Below are 19639 nucleotides of genomic sequence, written 5' to 3'. Positions count from 1 at the left end.
ATCAACTGCTGTCAGAAACTGTTTGAACAGTTTGTTTTATGACCAGTGTTTTTCTTTCTCGGTCAGCGCTTGGCTTCTTCTTCTTCTTCTTCTTCTTCTCCTTCTTCTTCTTGGTTTGTCCTTCTTCTTCTTGTCCATCTTCTTCTTCTCCTTCCTCTCCTCCTCCTTCAAACCGTCTGTGTTAGTGTCTCATGTTGTTATTAATTTGTCCTCATTATGTCCACCAGCTGTTAGCAGCATCACTAAAAAGATGTCCGACAGGACAACACAGCAGACTGCTTGTAAACGAAGCCTCAGGTTAAGGTTTACAGCAGCTGACAGACTGCCTTCATGGTCCAGCTTTGAGCCTCCTCACATCCCCTTCACAAACATTATCACCTGTGTTTCAGGTGTGGCTTCACCTCCAGCTGGCTCAGGTGACCTGGCTGCTTTACGTGTCTCACCTGGACCGATTGTGTGACCTCATGATGTTTCCAACCCTCTGATGAGTACGACATCATCATGCCTGACAGAGATGAAGCCTAAATGTCTCCTCTCTGTTGTTTCCGTCCTCAGGAGACAGAAGCCTCCGCATTCGAACCGACAGCTGTCAGTCAACCAGAGGCCACGCCTTCCTCCAGTCAGGAGGCGGAGGAAGAGGAAGACGGCGCTGCACAGGTGGCGTATTGGTCCTTACTGTCAGTGAATTAGATAAGATTTAATTGTCAAAGCAGCTCAGAAACCTGCAACTCAGTTCAGTTTGTGGTTCGCACTGAACAGAAAGGATCCGTTCTGGGTCACGAATGAAAAAAATAAATAAATGAAGCCAAAAAAAAGAAACAAACAAACAAAATGAAGTGAAATAAAGAGCTGAAGACAAACATCTGAGCCTCTGCGAGGCTGTTGTTGACCTGCTGATTCCTCCTGCAGCAGCTCAGCCAGGACGAGCCCACCGCGGCTGACCCGACAGCTCAGGGGACCAATGAGCAGCCAGCGGAGAGCGAAGCCCCGCCCACAGAAGGTAAGCCCAGCCAATAGACGTTTGATACCAGGCAGCTCTTTGCATGCTATGTGTGGCATCCTTCCCGTCTCGTTCTCACTGCGCCGACAAGAATCACGAGCAGCTGCGAAGAAACGGCCGTCAGACGCTTTCTGTTCAGCCTCGGCTGCAGCTCTGAAGCCAACGACGGCGAGCGCGTGATCGTTTCCCGCCTTTACTCTGAAAACACGAGCAGAAAGGATGCTCGACAGTCAGACAGCATCAGGTCTGTTTCCACAGACACAAGAGTCTTTGCAAGGCTGTGGATTTAAGACCATTCTTTTTTCAGTAAATGATTTAAGCTACAGCAGTTTCCATCAATTAACATGCAGATTGTTTTTCTGTAAAATGGCCAAAAAGGAGAAAAAGCTGTCGCAGTTTCCTCAAGACAAAATAAACTTGCTGGTTTTGTCCACTGAACCTTCAAACTGTCCTTTTCAGCATCACTTAAGACGAAGAAAAGCAGAAAATCCTCTTAATTAACCAGCTGGACGGGAATGTTTGACATTTTTGCTTGACAGTTGCTCAGCTGATCGTTTCAGCTCTTCAACGTCTGATCATTGGCTGTGTTTTAACAGACAGCAGCCTTCAGCTGTTGTATTTCTTTCTGAGGTTTCACTTTAGTTCGTGCTCCTCAGCATTTGAAGCATGCCTTTAAAGAAACAGGATCCTGGTCGCAGCCAGCAGACCAGTTTTTATTGGAACTGCTTCATTCTGAGAAGCACAGTCACTATGAAAGTATTTGTTTTGTTATTCGGATGAACGGACCTTGAAAGCGAATCACAAATGAAGTCCTCCTCCTCCTCGCTGCCTTTCATTACTTAGGAGAAAAGGGAACATGCTGTATTTCATTTTGCTGGCAGCACCTTGTCTGGCTGCTTAAATGCAAAAATTTTGGCTCATTTCATTTTATTTGAAGAAACGGGGACGTGAATTTGAAGATCCTACCTGGAGGAACTCGAACTCGACGCCAAGTCTTGTAAAGAGTTTGAAGGGTTGCTGCCAAAGCTCGGAGAAACGGCTCTGGCAGCTCTGTTCAGAGCAGATTTCCACAACGTCACTCACTTGTTTAACGTCTTTAAAGGGGGTTTGTTAAGCTTGTCAGAGCTTGTTAAGCAAACTGGAGCGATGACTGTGAGAGTTACAGTCCTCTGGAGCTCAACCACCGCAGACTGAAGCATCTTAGTCGAATTCAAGCCTTTGGAGAAACTAAATCAAACATTTTTCTCAGAAGATATTTTAGATTTTTGTCAACACAAGCGGAACTAACAGCATCTCTAATCGCTGCTGGAACATCATTAAATAGTTCCTCTTGAGCTTTTGTCGCCATGATGAATCATCTGTGAAAAAGGCTTTTGAGTGGGACTCATTAAGGATCAGTAAAGAAAGGAGTGCTGTGATGCTGCAGGTTAGCAAGATTTACTAAAAACGACATGAATGTAGAGATGGACGAGCGGGAGTCTCGATCAAGCAAAGATGTGAGCTGAATCTGACGTATGAAGACGCTCGTCGTGCTCTGGACTTCTCATTGTGTGTGTAAACGTTGTGGCAGTTCTTCCTTGCCGTGTTCGTCCGCGGTGAGTTTGTGGTTTTTAGCGATGACGGCTCGTACAGACGCTCACGTTCCTCTCAGGACGAGCTGCAGTCGCCGTGCTGATCCTCTGACCTTTCATCTTGTGGCACCATCGGGTGATAAAGATCAGATCGTTCCCGTGCTTTGGTTGGCACTCCCATTAGCCTTAGCATGCTAACTAGCTGAACATCATACCCTCTAAATATCAGCCTGTTAGCATTAGCTGCTCAGGCTAAGCCCACTCCAGCACACTAGTCGGGTACTACTAACGCTGCAGACTGTTGATTGGTCAGAGAGGCTCAGAGCCAATCAGAGTCTGGTCTGCGCTCTGATGTCCAAACTCGTCTCCTTCGCTCTTTTGTCTTGCAGCCTTTTGTCAAACAGAGCTCGTAAAAATCGACCGCGTGCAGAGAAGAGCGGCCGCCGTCCTCCGGCGTGTTCCTCTTGTCGTCAGAGCAGCGCAGCTTGGTGTGTCACGTATGCGCTGAGCGAGTGGCAGGAAGTGGCGGTGAGAGCGAGCGGAGCAGAGGAAGAAACCCACCGACACTGTGGTGCAAACACAGACCAGATCTGGGGTTTAGTTACATGTAGGTGTGGGTTAGGCAGCGGTTTGTGTGTATACTGAAAGTGTTTGTGGGAAACGCGTCTTTAGTCTCATTTACACAGAATCTGATGAGAAACATTCAGAAAAGAAACACAGAAGATGTTCTTCATCCTTTTATTATGATAAAGTTAGTTGCAGCCTCTTTCCTCAGTGTTGTTGCTCCTGCAGAGGTTTGGCTGAAGCACTCCGATCAGACATTTCCAGATGTTTCATAAATACTCCTGAAGTACGACTAAAACTCAGCTGATTTAGACCATATAATGATGAAGAATGTGTTTTCATGTTTTTCAGAACTTGACACTGAAAATCCAGAGGAGGAAGAGGAGGAAGAGGAGGAGGAGGTAATCCTGAAGCAGATTTTTTAGTGGCAGCCTGTCTGTAGACTCAGAAGTGTGCAGTGCTGGTTGACCTTTGCTGAGAGAAGGACTCTAAACATGACAGCCTATACGAGAGCGGCGAGTCAGCCGGTGGGCGTGTGTTTACGCTCCTCGTCTGTGTTCCCTCAGAGTCCAGACCGCAGTGACGTCGCCTCCTCGCTGAAACCCGAGGACCAAACGACGAGTCCAGAGGAGCGAGGCGGCGCCGCAGACCTGCCCGTCGCTGACGCTGGTAACTGTTATCACACAGTGATCATCATGACCGAGACATGCAATATTTTAGCCAAAGAAAACTTCTATCTGAAACCTTTAACTCGGTGAAGGCTGAATCGCTTGCAGTTTTTCAGAATGAGGCAGATTTCTGACTGAAGTTGTTTGTTGGTGTTGGTCATGTTGTTTCGTATAAGTTGAGGATGATGGTCGTGAGCTGTTTGTTGTCTTATTCCGCTCTGATGTAGAAAAGACGGCGGTGGCAGCTGCAGACGAGCCAGTCGACCCAGAGGTCTCCATCATCCTCAACATCGAAGATGAAGACGAGGAAGCAGCCGAGCAAGAAACCAGCCAGTCGCTCCCCGAGGAGTCGGCCGAGACCTGCGACGATGGCGACACTGCCAAGAAGAAGAAGAAGAAGAAGAGCAAAAAGGACGCAGAGACGCCAGCTGCCGATACGAGCACCGACACATCCACCATAGACACAGCGAGCGATACTCCTTCTTCCACCAAGACTCCCAGAAAGAAAGGCAAAAAGAGACAGGAGGAGGTGGCAGAGGAAGAGGAGGAGGAGCAGCAGCAGCAGCAGCAGCAGCAGCAGGAGGACACGCCTCAGGCCGCTTCATCAGAGAAGAAGAAGAAGAAGAAGGCAAAGAAAAGGAGAAGGGAGAGAGATGAAGTGGAGGAGAAAGATGAGCGAACCCCTGTCACTCCTTCTGAAAAGAAGAAGATGAAGGTCAGAGATGTGGAGGAGGAGCCAGAAGTGGAGGAGGAGACAAAGGTGGAGGAGGAAACGAAGGTGGAGGAGCTTGTGAGTCCGGTGACCGAGGAGGAGAAGAAGAAGAAGAAGAAGAAAAAGAGGAAAAAGGAGGGTGGAGAAAATGAAGCGGTGCAGTCTGAAGAGCAACCAGCAGGGGGCGACGACGACATGGAAGAGAAGCTGGAGGCTGCAGGTAGAAAATAAACATCACTTCTTTCTGAACTGTGAGGTTCTCTGAAGACGTCATTTCTCTCAGAAAATAGTCTCTGACCTTTAATCGTCAGTGTTACAGTTTGTCTGCCGTTGCTGTTGATTGGTTGGTGATCTGGACATCTTCCCTTCCTAACCCCCCCGCAGATGGAAACACGTCGGCCAAGAAGAAGAAACGCCTCAGGAATAAACTGAGCCTGAAGAAGAGACTGAGGCTGAGGAGGAAGACGAGCAGCATCACCTCGGAGAGCAGGAAGCTCAAAGGCAGAAAGAAGTCAGTGCAGCTTTTTTCTTTCTTCTTCATCTTTCTGCTCAAAACGTCACATTATGCACACTGACTGCTGCCATGATGCATGTGTACGCACAGAAAATGACAGAAACAACAGTGATCAGACTTAGAAAACTTTTACATTTTACATTTTTTTTGCATAGGAAAAAGGAAAATCATTCAAAATTTTGCAATATGAAAAGAAATACTGTGTATTTAGTGAATGTCCTCTGGTTTTAATGCGGGAAAAACAATATATTAAAATAAATTATTAGTGTGCATCTTACAAAGATAACGTCTAGACAAGAGAGCAGATATGCACCAAGTATCTGCTTTGTCAGTGTTTTGCAATAAACATGAACCACTTTTCAGACAACAGAAAAGACGTCCTGATCCTGCCCAGGGCGACGACACACCAAAGAAGAAGAAGATGAAACTGAACACTGAGCAAGAAGAGAATTCTTCAAAGGAGAACCAGCCACCAAAGACGAAGAAAGAGAAGAAGAAGAAGAAGCTGAGGTCGGCGGAGGAGGCAGATGAAAGCGACGCGGGGAGCGCCAAGCTCCCTGAAGTCGACTCGTCTCTGCTTTCAAAGGAAGGAAAGAAGAAGAAGAAGAAGAAGAAGAAGAAGAGGGCGAAGGCTGGAAAAGAAGAGGAGACAACAGGAAGTTCAGCGCCCGTCACTGTGAGCCCACCTGCAAAGAAGAAGAGTAAGAGCCTGTTTCAGTTTTCACAGGGCTGCAGAGGGCTGAGTTATCCTGTTATCATCAATGAATCAACATTATCATAGAAAAATAACCACATGTGCTTCAGCTGCCTCTTGATTGGTGGAGAAACATCGTTAAACGAAGCTGCAAACGTGTGATTTTAGATGCAGAAATGAAACTTTCTTTGGTCATGACGTCGCCGTGCTCACGCTTTGCGTCCTCTGATGTTTGCAGAGAAGAACAGACTGATGGAGAACCTGGAGGACGCTGCTGCAGACCAACATGCTCCTCCAGCAGCTTCTACGGTAACAGCGCTCACGTCACACGTTTGATTCCCGCGTGTGTGACGCTGACGTCACAGTGATCTGCATCAGGAAGTTTCTTTCACCGCTTCATAAAACTCTTGTTTCTCTGTTGTTTCCAGAAAAAGAAAGCCAAAAAGATGATCTCCTCTGATTAAACTGGGTAAGCTGATGCTGATTTACAATGGTTTAATGGGAATTATGGATGAATTTAATAGGAGGAGGGCTGAGGGGTGAAAGATGGAGGGAGGAGAGGATGGAGGGGGAGATCTGGGTCGTGGGTGGATGTTTGGATGGAGTGTGAAAGTGTTTGTTCAGGGGTTTCCTGTCACTGTATGAATGTAAGCGTAGAGATCAGTTCTGCTGCAGCGTCGACTCATGAGGCGTCTGCTTGTTTTTCTGCAGTGTTTTATGTCACCAGACCTCAGTGGACCCGAACGCCCTTAAACAAAGAGGACGATCTGCGTGACGTCTCAACTCCTGAGGTCACATCCGTGTTTTCAGTCATGTTTCACTGTCTTTGCTCTAAAACTGTGAAAACACACCTTCACCTTCTTTAATCTCACCTTTTTTTTTTTTTTTTTTTTTTTTCCCATTCGGTCGACCTTCAGTTGACTCAGACGTTCAGAGTCCTTTTTCTGCAAACCTTCGCTGTCACACCTGTTTGTCTTCGTCACTGGACGTCTCTCACAGGTGAAGCTACACGCTGTTGAAACGAGCTTCCCGGGAACGAGCGGCGAAACGTTTCCCGCCCGGTGGTGCGACAGCGATGAGCGCGGCGCTTTTAGACAAGCCTGTTTTGATTCATGGTTAAACGTTTTTCTGTGTTCTTCCTTTCGGTCCTAAAGCTGTGAAATCCTCTTTCCACGTGGAAATGCTTTTGTTTACAGAGTTCTGCTGTTACCGCACACTGTCCCAGATGATCCCATGAGCTCTTAACTATGCATCTGATTAAACCTTGTTGCCTGAACAAGTTTCACTGCAGGGACTTTTTATTTTTGCTGTTCCTGAAAACCGACGTGTGTCAGAAAATAAAACCTGTCACGGCTTCAGTTTCGCCTTTGCAGTGATTTTTTTGTTGCTTCACATCCTGTTTATGGAAGTTATTACCATAATTACCACTTTCTGACCTTCAGGTGGTGTTCAGAAACTCCTGAACATTATGAAAACTCACAGCGGGTGAAGTTCACTGTTAAGCTAATTAACTCTGAATGTAAATGTTTTCATTGTACAGTATTTTTTACCTCATCATAACTCAAGTTTTAAACATGAAATCCATCAAATATTTCACATTAAATCCTGAACTGTGGATCTGACTTCACACTAAAGACTAATCACTGTGAACCTTCAGGCTCACAGACTTTAACTTGACAGAAACACATTTTAAAAGAACTTCATGTCTAACATTTGATGGTTGATTTGAGTGGTTTGGATTTGATTATCAGTCATACATTCAGTCATTGATTACATGATTAATTCACTGATTTCTGATTGTCTCACCTGAAAGAAACGTATCAGAATTTTTGTGTTTTTCTTAAAAACAGCTGATTAATGTGCTCTAATCTCATGAAGTCTGGCTCCTTTTTAACAAACCAACACGTCCAAACTGAAAATCAGTGTTGATCGTTTGAGCTTCAGGAGAGAAAAGCAGCGTGATGCTGACGTTAACTCATAAACTGTGAGGAGACGTTCAGTTTTTACTGTTTACTCACCTGCAGCTTCAGTTTTCACGTTTTCTGTCACACCAACACCAACTTCACCTGAAAGAGAATGTGAAGCAGCCAGAGTTCAGTTTGGTTTGTCATGAATGACAAAGTTCATACGATGAGAAAACAGAAAAAGTTTCTTGTGTGGAAACAGTAAACAGTGTTTAGTCTGTGGGTTTTCCAACAGTTTCTCTGAAAGTAAAACTTGTTAAATCAGTCATTTCAACTTAAACGTGTCGTTCTTTTAAACTGCTTTTAAGGACCGTGATGTGGCTTCAGGATACACATTTATTTGAACTACACCAAAGAGCTTCATGCTTCCTCATCTGAAGGCAGGTTGTTTTCTGTTAATAAAGAATGAAATCCAACTTTTTTCATCTGTTTTCAGAAAATATGATTTCAGAAATGGGATTTGTTTTGCAGCGCGGGAAGCTAAGATCGACTCTACACCAGAGGAAAGCAGTTTTTATGGTCTGTAATCTTATTTTTACTGCTCATGAGTCTGCTGAAAGGCTCAACCTGAAATATTAGATGATGATTTTCCAATAACGAACCGGTCTTTATCTGCCATGTCACAGATTCACAGCCACTAAAACTGCTTTCATCTGAAGCAGCAGGAAGGTTCATTATCACATTATTAATAATAAAGATATTTTACACTATCAACGTAATCAGGTTAGCAATTCAACAAATTGTGTTAGTTTTTATGCAGCTCTCACAAATCCAATTAATTAATTAGGACGGAAGAAACGTGTAAAACAATAACGTGATAATATGATGATATCACAGTCAGAGGATCATATTCTGCTGACATTTGATGAACAGTGTTATTGGATCATAGTCGAGCTGTCATGACTGTTTTCAGTCGTCCCTGGTTTAACAGTGAAGTCTGAAGCGACAGTGAGGCCGCAGTAATCCCTGCTGCTTCGTTTGAGTGCTTTTAGAGAAGCGAACAGGTTAATGAGAACATGGACAGGACAAGACAGGACAGGACAGGACAGGACAGGACAGGACAGGACAGGACAGGACAGGACAGGACAGGACAGCACCTTCAGTTCGGCCCAGCTGGATTCAGGTGAGCTGTCTGTCCTCTGGGTGCAGTGATGTGGTTTCTCCTGGGAACAAAAAGACAAGAGTGACTCAGAAGAAGAAAGCTGTTGACACATTTTTAGGAAGACAACCTAAGCGTATCCTGGATTTAAGTTTGATCTCCCGTTTTATGAAACTTACTGTCCTCCAGCAGTGTCCCGCCATCAAACGCCCACGTGAACCTGAAGCACAACATGATTACTGAGTGACACTGGTGTCTGGATGTGATGCAGCAGCAGCAGGCGGGATGTTCGTCAGTGTGATTTCATGTAATTACAGAGCTGAAGTGTTCACTGTGCAGAGAAGAGCGTTTTCCTGAAAGCATCATTTTTCTCACATGAGAATAAAAACTGAAAGATGACTGTGACTTCTAAAAGTCCTGAAAATGGAACTTCTGGGTTTACATATTACAGATAATTAATCCAGGGACAGAAACTGTTTCATTTAAGTCATCTTTTAAATGAAACGTGAACGTTTGCTGCTTTTCGTAACCGTCTCTAATATTAATCTGAGTAATTGGAGATTTTGGAGCAGAAACAAGACATTTGAACGTGTCGCCATGAGCTTTGGAAACTGTGCAGGACGTTTTTAGACCAAACAGCTGTTCAGTAGCAGCTCTGTCAGAAACACTTTGAGCTGCAAATAGCTGAAATATCTGACAGAATATGTCAAAGTATATACAATATAAATCAACCATAAATAAACAATATGTAAATATGTAAACTATGTGTATTCTGCTACAATAAATAGCAGCAGTCTACATAGAAATATATGTGTTGTACAACATTGTAACAAGTAACAAGAATACTGGAATACTACAACTGCAAATACTAATACTACAATAACACTAATAACAATACTAATTATTAATAAAAGTAGTAGGAGAATGATGCAGTATAAATCCGCAGTATGTACGTGTTTATCAGTGATTTTGAAGTATTGGACATGAATCATATTTGGATCAAATCTGATCGTTTTATCAGCTGTGGACCGTTAATCAAACTCAATGATCAATGACGATCTTGTTGATCAGCAGAAGCAGTCAAAGTCAGTCTGTCTGTCCTTCATGTCCAACAGTAATCTGAGAGAGAAACTTGAATTTTTACCAACATTTAACCTGCTGGCTGCATGGTTTTCTGAAACATAACAGCACATCAGCACCACGTGACCTCTGTGAGCGAATCAGACGTCGCACATGCAGCCCGACACGTTTGAAAGACTCCACGTCTGCAAACAGCGAGTCGCCTCTTCAGCACCATTGAACCGCGTTTCAATAGCTGCTCCAAACATCCTTGAACAAACTCTTTCTACTGGCTCGATTTCATTTTTTCATCGAATCAAAGCTGTTGATGTCTCCATCAAAGGGATGAAAAATGAGCCGTGTTAGAGTCACTTTGAACAACACTCAGCAGTCACCTGCAGCTCGAGCTTTCTGCTCATCTGACTCGTCCTGTCAGTCACCTGACAGACACCTGTGCAGCGGCAGCAGGTGATTGTGAGACCTTCCTCTTAGTGTGCGTCACAGTCCGTGTTTCACATATGAAACAGGTGAGATGAAGAAAAGCAGCATGACCCTCAGTGACGCTCACGAAGGGAAAAAACACTCCACCACAATGCAAACGTCTTCAGAAATCCACAAAGCTCTCACAGATTTAGTGTAGAAATATTAATGTGCGGGATTTGAAAGAACAGTATTCAGTGTGTTTTCTGTCAAATTATAACCTAAATTTTATGCAAAAGTTTGGAAAATATTTGCTAAAGCCAGCGCAAACCTGGATCCCTGAGTGATTTTCACTTCGCGTTATCACTCCAGTTGCTTCAAACTGTGATCGATTGGAAACGTGATGAGCTGTGAAGCGTTTGAACGCGCTGAAGCGCTTTGCAGCAGCCTGGATGAGGCGCGCGTGCGCGGTGAAGTACACCGAGCGCCGTTAAAGTGTAAATCTGTGTAATCTAACATTCATTTTTATCACTGAGACAAATGACAGATTATCCGCATGAATGGTTTGAAGCAATTATGTGTAATTACAGGAAAAACTGGTGATGAGATAGAAAGCGGCCAGCAGAGAGGAAACTGTTGAATCAGAGTCAGGAGAGCTGCTGTGTGCAGTCCAACACTTGAAGGACGGACGTGTGTGCGTCATTCCACCTGTGTGAGCCTTCCCTCAGGTGACGGAACGAGCGCGAGCAGCCTGTTTCCAGAGAGCAGGAAACGCTTCCTCTGCAGGGTCCAGGTAATGAAAATGTGCTCATAATGGACCATTTTACTGCCGCTTTCACCCAAAGGAAGCTACGGCACAAACAGGCATAAATATGAAGCGTGGGTGGTTTCTGTGCAAAGTGAAGACTTTCCACAGTTATTATGAATATTCATAATGCACCATTTCACTGATGGCTCTGTCCCCAGAAAGCTGCATAATGTGCATTCAAGTGGATACATGCACGGCTTCATGAGGCGAGTACAGAGGAGGCTGCTGGCTGCAGAACATCTGCAGATCTGACCCAATAAACCGGCTGTTAAAAGCATCAAAGCAGGAACAACTTGTTGGTATTGTACGTTTCTGCAAACCACGTCAAGTTTGAACGTTTCATATCAACATTTCTACAATATGAACCAGACGACTGTTTCATGGTGACAGAATGTGGTTATCTTTAGCCAAAACATGAGCTTTTCTTAACAGACCTTAAAAACTGAAATGAAAGGTTGAAACGTACAATGCCAACATTTATTCTGGCGGCCGGGTCAATCACAGCGTTGCTCAGAAACTAAACTCAGAAAATGGTTAAACTCAGTCTGACTCTCATAAAGGCGTCAGCATGATGCAACACAGGTGTTCATCAGGTGGTGAAAAGCACCTGAGACCTCGTTTACACTTAGGGAAATGCATATGTTTATATTGTGTTTGGCCTCTCGTTTACACGCAAACAGTTTTTTTCTGTGAAAATGATCATTTTTAAAAACTCCGGCCAAAGTGGAGATTTCTGAAAACGGCGGTTCTGTGTTGGCGTGTAAACAGGCCATGTTTACACTTTGTCATACTTATGATGCGCTCGATGGCATATTTATCTGGGGTCATGTAAACGACAACAGTTTTGAAAACGATGTTGTGTTCACGATGTTATTTTTGAAAACTGAGCGGCCAAAATATCCGTTTTCCAAAAACCCTGCGACGTGTAAACGTAGCCTGAATCTCTCCACCACACCTGTCCAGTGTCAGAACAAGGAAGAGGACATCTGACAACCCATCAATCACGCCCAGTTTACGCTGTGATTGGACAGCTGAGTGGAGGTGAGGCAGGAGGCGGGGCTTGAACTCCATTCTCACCCTCTCTTATTGGAATTTGAACTGGAAATGAACCAGAATCAATCAATTACAGAGCTGAAATAATTAATGGATCAGTCGATGGATACAAACGTGCTGATCTGACAAAACAATCATTTTGACTTTAAGTTTTATAACATTTCATCAGATTAATGGATTGTAAAGAGACTCTTACTTAACAGCCTTAATTAACGTGGCCAAACTAAAAAATGTGACTTTTTCGGAGCCCCTGAAGCTCTGAAAACTTTTTTAAATCTTGTGTGAACAAGATATGAATTATTCAGCTAATAACTCTCAAGTTTGTGGACTTCGGGGCTTTCGGCAGGATTTAGTGTGAAGTTTCTCTCTCTGAACAGAGTGAGACACTGACTGAGCGTTCGTCCTGATGAAGATATTGATGAAATGAAGTCCTGAGGCTCCTGATATTGATGGAACAGGCGGTAAAATTCACTGTCAGCAGATCACACGTCTGAACACCGCAGCAGGATTCAATCTGTTTAGCTTCAAACTCACACATCAGACATCTGCGATGAGCCTTTACTGAAATCTGAATCCAGCTGGAGGATCCAGACGCACAAACTGTTTCCTGCTCCTCATGTTTCAGCCGCTCACAGCTCTTATTTACGGCTTATTTCTTGCAGACCAGATGCAGAAAGTGCAGAAGGTCAAGCGTGTGCTGCAGCCATTACTGATCTCTCTTTAATCTGTGCAAGAGCTGCTGGGTGTGCACGCAGATGTTTCCACATGTTCACCTTCAGCAGCAGCGGCACATTCAGCTCATCCACGAGCCGAACGAGCCCGCCGGAGCACGACGAAGCACAAACAGCGTCAGGGCTGTAATAACTGGCAGTAATTAAAGCTCATTTCACGCCGCTGCAGTCTGTGATGCTGCACACGCGGAGCGATTTGTCAAAATTAGCCACGATGCTCAGAAACACATCACACCTGTCAGTCAACGCACAGATTTTAAAGCCATTTGGGTTCATTAAATGCAAAGAAATACTAATTAATTATAAGTAACCAGACGGTTTGCACTTGTCATGTTTAAACATTTAAATACACTGAAACAGCTGACCAATGATGACAAACATCACAACTTCACCTGCATCTCTCAGCACGTTAAAGAAGTCTGTCCATCCCCTCGACGTCATCATCATCATCATCGTCATCATCATCGTCATCGTCATCGTCATCTTTGGGCTTCAGAATCAAAGTTTTTGTGGTTTTGTTGTTGTTCTTTCGTCTCCTTCTACCTGCAAACGAGAAACAGGACCAAGATCACAAATGCAGACACTTTAAAATCTGAATTCCCAAAGAAAAATGACAAAATATGAACGTTTTATCAAAAATTCAAACAGGCTGAATGAGACACGTCAGAACGTAACATCCAGGTGAGGCAGGAGTGAACTTCAGGGTACTAAAAACACAATTTAAGCACAGTCAGTACAAGTACACTTTAACTTCTTGTGCTTAATTTAAAGTATGTATGACATATACTTTTAAAAAGTGTACTTCTAAACAGACAACATTATGTCCTACTGACATGTATTAAAACATGAATATACTAAATCTGCAGTACTTAAAGTGGTATTTCAAGATATAAAAATATACTTTATTGTGAGTGTATTGTAAATTGTACTTGTATTAAAAGTGTACTAAAGTACTTTTAATAGTAATAAAGTGTACTTATGAAAAGTATACTTATTTTCAAGTCCTTTATAGTACACAATTAGCATACTTAATTAGGGTGTACTTTAATTTCACTTCATTTGAAGTACATTTCAGACACATTGGTGATGTAATTCAATTGTACTGTGTGTTTTGAATGCTCATGAATCCTGATTTACACTTACATTTTGTATCAGTTTAGCATACTACTTACATTTATATACAAAGTATTACTCAAGGACTACTTGAGTACACTTCAGTATACTTGAAGGCGACAAAGTGAACTTAGTACATTCTTCAAAAAGTATCATTAAGAATAATGTTTTTTTTTTCACCTGAGATGTAACAGCTGTAATTACAGAATACTTAAGTACAATATTGAGGTACTACTGCTACTTTATCCTTCTTTACTGCATTTCAGAGGGAAATACTGTACTTTTACTTCACTCCGTTTATGTGGCAGACACAGTTATTAGTTACTTTTCAGATTAAGATTTTTCAGACGTGATACTTTAGAAAACGCGACACGTTAAAGATCAAAGTGTCTTCTTCTCTTTTGGCTGTTGACGCCTGACAGAAAGTCTCTTTCCTGAGGGCGAGACGTGCACGACATGTGGACGGGCTGGAGGAACATGAGCAGTGGACAGACGCTGTCTCCGGCTTTATTCCTCTGTGTGCGTGTGGGACGCTCGTCCTCTCTGTATTGTCCTGGAGTGAAACGCTGACCTCCAGCTGAAGCACAGAGACACAAACCTTCACTGCACACTGTGCGCAGAGTTACAGCTGAGTGTGTGCGTGTGCGTATGTGTGTGTGCGTGTGTGTGTGTGTGTGTGTGTGTGTGCGCGTGTATGTGCGTGTGTGTGTGTGTGTGTGTGTGTGTGTGTGTGTGTGTGTGTGTGTGTGTATGTGCATGTGTGTGTGTGTGTGTGTGTGTGTGTGTGTGTGTGTGTGTGTGTGTGTGTGTGTATGTGCATGTGATGGCGGATGTCTGCTGAGGTTTGTCTCTGTGATTTGTTTGTCCTGCTGAAGGAGTTTGCTGTCTGTCATTAAAGCAGCCGAGCAGAGAGAAACAGTCTGTCTGTCAGGAGCTCCTCTGTGGCTGCTCTGAGATCAGCTGTCCCCCAACGGACGGACGGACGGTCTGTCTGTCTGTCTGTCTGTCTGTCTGTCTGTCTGTCTGTCTGTCTGTCTGTCTGTCTGTCTGTCTGTCTGTCTGTCTGTCTGTCTCTGCATCTGTCTGTGCTGGTCTTTGTCTCTCTGTCTGTGTTTGTCTGTCTCTCTCTGTCTGTGCTTGTCTTTGTCTGTCTCTCTCTGTCTGTGCTTGTCTTTGTCTGTCTCTCTGTGTTTGTCTGTCTCTCTCTGTCTGTGCTTGTCTTTGTCTGTCTCTCTGTGTTTGTCTGTCTGTCTCTCTCTCTCTGTCTGCATCTGTCTGTCTCTCTGTCTGTGCTTGTCTTTGTCTGTCTCTCTCTGTCTGTGCTTGTCTTTGTCTGTCTCTCTGTGTTTGTCTGTCTCTCTCTGTCTGCATCTGTCTGTGCTTGTCTTTGTCTGTCTCTCTGTCTGTGTCTTTGTTTGTCTTCGTCTGTCTCTCTCTCTGCATCTGTCTGTGCTTGTCTTTGTCTGTCTCTCTGTCTGTCTCTCTCTTTGTTTGTCTGTCTCAGTCTGTGTTTGTCTCTGTCTGTCTTTCTGTCTCAGGTGTTTATCTGATGCTGTCCTGCAGAGACGCTCGTTAATATTTGCATCAGTGATAACAAATGAAATAAAGATTTAAGCAGAAAAAAATGTAAAAGTCGCCTCAATCTGTTCGTCAGTGTCCACACTACTGACTACAGTTATCTGTTCTTAAGTACAAAGTCAAGGTACTTGTACTTGAGTATTTCCATTTCATGCATCTTCATATTTGTACTCCACTGCAGGCTGTTTTTCTGAGCTCTACGTGGTTCGAACAGGATGGAGATGCTGCAAACGTGATGATCTTATAGAATATGATGCACTGCTGTAGATTAAACCAGCCAACAGAGTATAAAGTACTTCAAATGAGCTCAGCCCGAAACATCTACAGCAGTAAAGTGTGACATTCACATTAAAGCAGCTGTAACATTAATCAAATATCACTTTTCAACCAGTAGGGGTCAGTAAATCTCTGCTTTTCAGCCTCACTCTCAGACAAAAATAAGAATTTTTACAGTGACTCTCATTGCTTCTTATTATTAGAGTTTTCACACTTCATTTAGCACTAATCAGTTAATTAATCAACAACTTTGATCATCAATGAATGATTTCATTTATCTTCAAAAATGCCAAAAAGCCAGTTTCTCAGTTGTTAATTGTTGCTGCGTCTCTTGTGTTTATGTCTTTGTAAACTGAATATTTTTATTTATTTATTTTTTATTTTATTAATCTCATGGTGAACGAACAGCAGCTTCGCCTCCTACTCATCTCACTCTCACTGTGGATGTTTCTCGGCTGACAAGCTCGAGAGCTCATTAGCAAACATTAAACAGCCGTCTCCAGCAGTTTATGGACTCAGTGCCGAGCAGAATCTCATTTTTGTTTCTGCAGTCTTGAAGGAAAAGCGTCAAACAAAAGGCTAAAAGCTACAATAAAGATCTTCTTCAGAGACATTTATAGAGGCTAAACTTCCCCTCCCAACACTGCATCAATAAAATCAAAGTTAATCTTACTCATTTACATCAATTTAAACATTTATGTCTGGGGTTTTGGGTATTTTTCATTTTTCTGAACTGTTCCTGAGTCCATGTAGTAATATCCTTTATTCAATACTCGATTGTTGGATCAAATCCAGAGTAAGCAGATATTACAAGGACATTAAATTTACCATCTCTGTGCTGTTTTTAATTGAGTTTATGTCATAAAGGATTAGCAAGTTACCACATTTTGTAGGTGTTACACAGCCAGTCTGGGTTATCTTCCTGATCAAAAACATGTTTGGTGGAAACACTTTCCACTGTCCATAAATCATCTGATGACCTGCAGCCGTGCTTTGACCACCCAGGATAAGAACTAAGAACCGAGAGGACGCAGCTTATCTCTGCGGCCGGAGATGATCCTGAAGCCGTGCAGCGGGACTCCTCCCGGCTGAGCTCCACGTCCTCGCTCTGCTGTGTAAACATCCCTCGCAGGGACTCTCAGCACAGTCTCCATTCAAATGGGCAGATAGCAGAGCAGCCATATCAACACACAGCGTCCCCCCTGAGCCTGTGATAGATTACTCCTGCTAGTTTGGGAATATGTTTGTGCGTTTTAAGCATATTTCTGTAGCTGTGTGCGAATGTGAGCGTATATGTATGTTATTACCCTTTATCAGACCCTCCCAGCCCCCAAGACGTTTCATTTACTGTACGTATGGATCATTGTCTGACAGTCCAGTCTATATTAAACCTGTTCACTTCCATCCATCTCTCTGAATAATCCCGCTCTCCCGTCTGCCGCTGTGAGACTCTCCGGTCCGTTGTGGTGCGGCTCCTCTCCCATACATTTTCTTTATAATGGTCCTTTCTTTTATGGATGAGATGACAACTGGGAGCCTGACTGCGTTTGTGGGAAGCTAATCAACCCGTCCGCCGGCTTGCCTGCCTTTGCATTGTTGTTCAGCAGAGAATAAAATCAATTTTGCAACAATTGCAGCAGGACAGTAAAAGCAGCAGCAGATTGCCTTGTACCCAACAACACAAAAGAAAAGAAACTCATCTGATATCACAGTCGACAACGTGACACCAGCCTCCTCTCCAGGAGCAATGGATGGAAGAGAAAGTGAAGGAAAGAGGCTTCAAAGATGCACAGTGACCACCATGACTTTACCCTGCATGCACCACTGCCAGCAATGGTTCATCTCTGTCCTACCAAGGACACCGTAAAAGTATTTTTACATTACAAACCAGTATAAAACATTTGCAGAGGTTTATCTACTTGACCACAGTCGCAGGATTGTCCTTGAACCAGGACTGTGAATGTGGAGTGTTTCATGCTGTAAGATGATTTGAAGCCTCTTTAAATGCGAATCCTGTGAATATGCGTCGCAGCAAACTGCTTATTTCCCCGCAAATGTTATCAAAGGGAGACACAAGGGTAGAGAAATTGAGTTCAAGAGTTTAAAAAAAAGGGCCGTGTCAGTTGTATTCTGCAGAAGGGGGGATTAAACAAGAAAAGGGCGAATGACCTGTAATAGAGCTGCAAGAATCAAAGGTTTTTTTCAGAGAACAGAGAGCTGCTTCTGACAAAATAATTAATGAATATTTACTGTGGGGTATCGGGCCACCCTTCTGTACAGTTTAATGCTGAAATTAAAGAATCTTGGGGAGTCAAAGGCCTCCTCATGCAGAGAGAGGGGATCAAAACACTACAGAATGAAGGCAGCGGGAGACTGCGAGGAGTGAGGAAAGGCCAAGCAGCAAAGGAATACGAGTTCAGAGTCACAGTGAAAAGCACGAGGAGTAGAAAACATATGAATTAATCATACCGTGTAGAAGCAAACAACAGTTTAAGGAGTAAGTGCATAAGAGTCACTTCCTGTCTCTGTGTCACACGGTGTCGCCGCTGACTCGACCCTTTAGGAGACTACCTGCAGGTTCTGGGTCTACTCAGCCCAATGGGAGAAGATTAACTTTCTCTTTCTCTGCAACACGTTCTCACACAATCAGGAGCAAACGTTCAATTTACTCTGTATTTAGTGCTGCATTGTATCGACATGGAAAAGCAGTAGTTCATCAGTAATGGTGCTGAGCGCAGAGGGTTAGAAAAATGAGGCTGTTAACTGAAGAAAATCTTGTTTGAAGGTCTTGTTTTGTTGTTATTTGTTGGTTTTGGATTATTGAACAATTTTGTACAATAAAGAGGGGAGAAAAAAGTTTGTAATCTTGTTGTTATAGAGCATCTTTGCTTCTGCTCCATGGGAATGCTAGCTAAGGATTATGGGTATTGTAGTATGGAGAGGTGGCTGATAAGAGGAAGGCGTGACTGCTTAAAAACAGATGAGCTAAAAATGGCTAAACTAATGGCCATGACATGAAGTATTATCAGGGCAGATGCTTGTGTTGTGTCTGGAAACACTGAAGGTCATTAAGAAACTTTCAAATGGGAATTTACAGTCACGAAAATACCTCTGGGACGACGCAGCGGCCTCACTTCACAGTTTTAGTGGGAGTAGCTGCCCCCGACGCAGGAGGTAGATTAGAAAAAGCTCCTTAAAGAGGTTTATTTCTGCAGATTGAGCTTTGGTGTAGTGGTGCAGTGACTATGGGAGTGTTTTAATATCTCAGGTGTGTACTCGAGGGGGAGGAAAGGCGATGACCCGACTGTGCTAACCGCATAATGACATCGACGTAATGATCTGTCTGGGCATTGAGAAGTTTTTCTTATTTTGGTTGGAGCACAAACCCAAAGATGGAGAAAACATCCTCATGTATTTGTTCACCTGCTAAAAGTTCACGTTAACACTGCCGTAGAGACTCGCCACTGCGCCGGCTTCGCTTTTTACACTGAACCAAACAAGGCCAGGATAACGTACCAGTCATTAGCTGCTAGCGTGCTTCTTCTTTGAGGTAGCTGCTAACAGCTGCTAACAGCTTTTTAATTCCCCCACGGTGGGTCACACATACAAGGCATCATCAAAACATCACATCTGTCCCGTCACAGACGTCGCTTTGGAAAAAAAAAAACCCCTCCATTCAGAACAGCAAGGCGGCTTTCCCGCCTTGAAACAGCCGTTTGAAAAGCTAACAATGCTAATACACTTTTCTTGCTACACAGGCCTGCATCACATTTTAAAACTGAACCACTAAACGCTCCTTAATCCTCCTTCTTTTT

The 19639-nt window shown here is 43.6% G+C and overlaps 1 protein-coding gene across 1 annotated transcript in view; it reads left to right on the top strand.

Annotated features, from left to right (window-relative positions):
- Nucleotides 1–6601, top strand: part of LOC139338538 (neurofilament heavy polypeptide-like) — a 12930-nt gene extending 6329 nt beyond the window's left edge. Inside the window, exons 6-16 of the mRNA XM_070973669.1 lie at nt 556–657; nt 910–1000; nt 3487–3536; nt 3702–3804; nt 4031–4527; nt 4564–4735; nt 4900–5043; nt 5407–5730; nt 5962–6032; nt 6152–6192; nt 6435–6601. Coding sequence (XP_070829770.1) covers nt 556–657; nt 910–1000; nt 3487–3536; nt 3702–3804; nt 4031–4527; nt 4564–4735; nt 4900–5043; nt 5407–5730; nt 5962–6032; nt 6152–6187 — 1590 coding nt within the window. The 3' untranslated portion in view covers nt 6188–6192; nt 6435–6601. The remainder of the gene's footprint in view (nt 1–555; nt 658–909; nt 1001–3486; nt 3537–3701; nt 3805–4030; nt 4528–4563; nt 4736–4899; nt 5044–5406; nt 5731–5961; nt 6033–6151; nt 6193–6434) is intronic.
- The last annotated feature ends 13038 nt before the right edge of the window (nt 6602–19639 follow it).

This window comes from Chaetodon trifascialis, chromosome 11 (assembly GCF_039877785.1).
Source record: "Chaetodon trifascialis isolate fChaTrf1 chromosome 11, fChaTrf1.hap1, whole genome shotgun sequence".
Taxonomy (NCBI): Eukaryota; Metazoa; Chordata; class Actinopteri; order Chaetodontiformes; family Chaetodontidae; genus Chaetodon; species Chaetodon trifascialis.
This window is presented reverse-complemented; position numbering and strand designations above follow the sequence as displayed.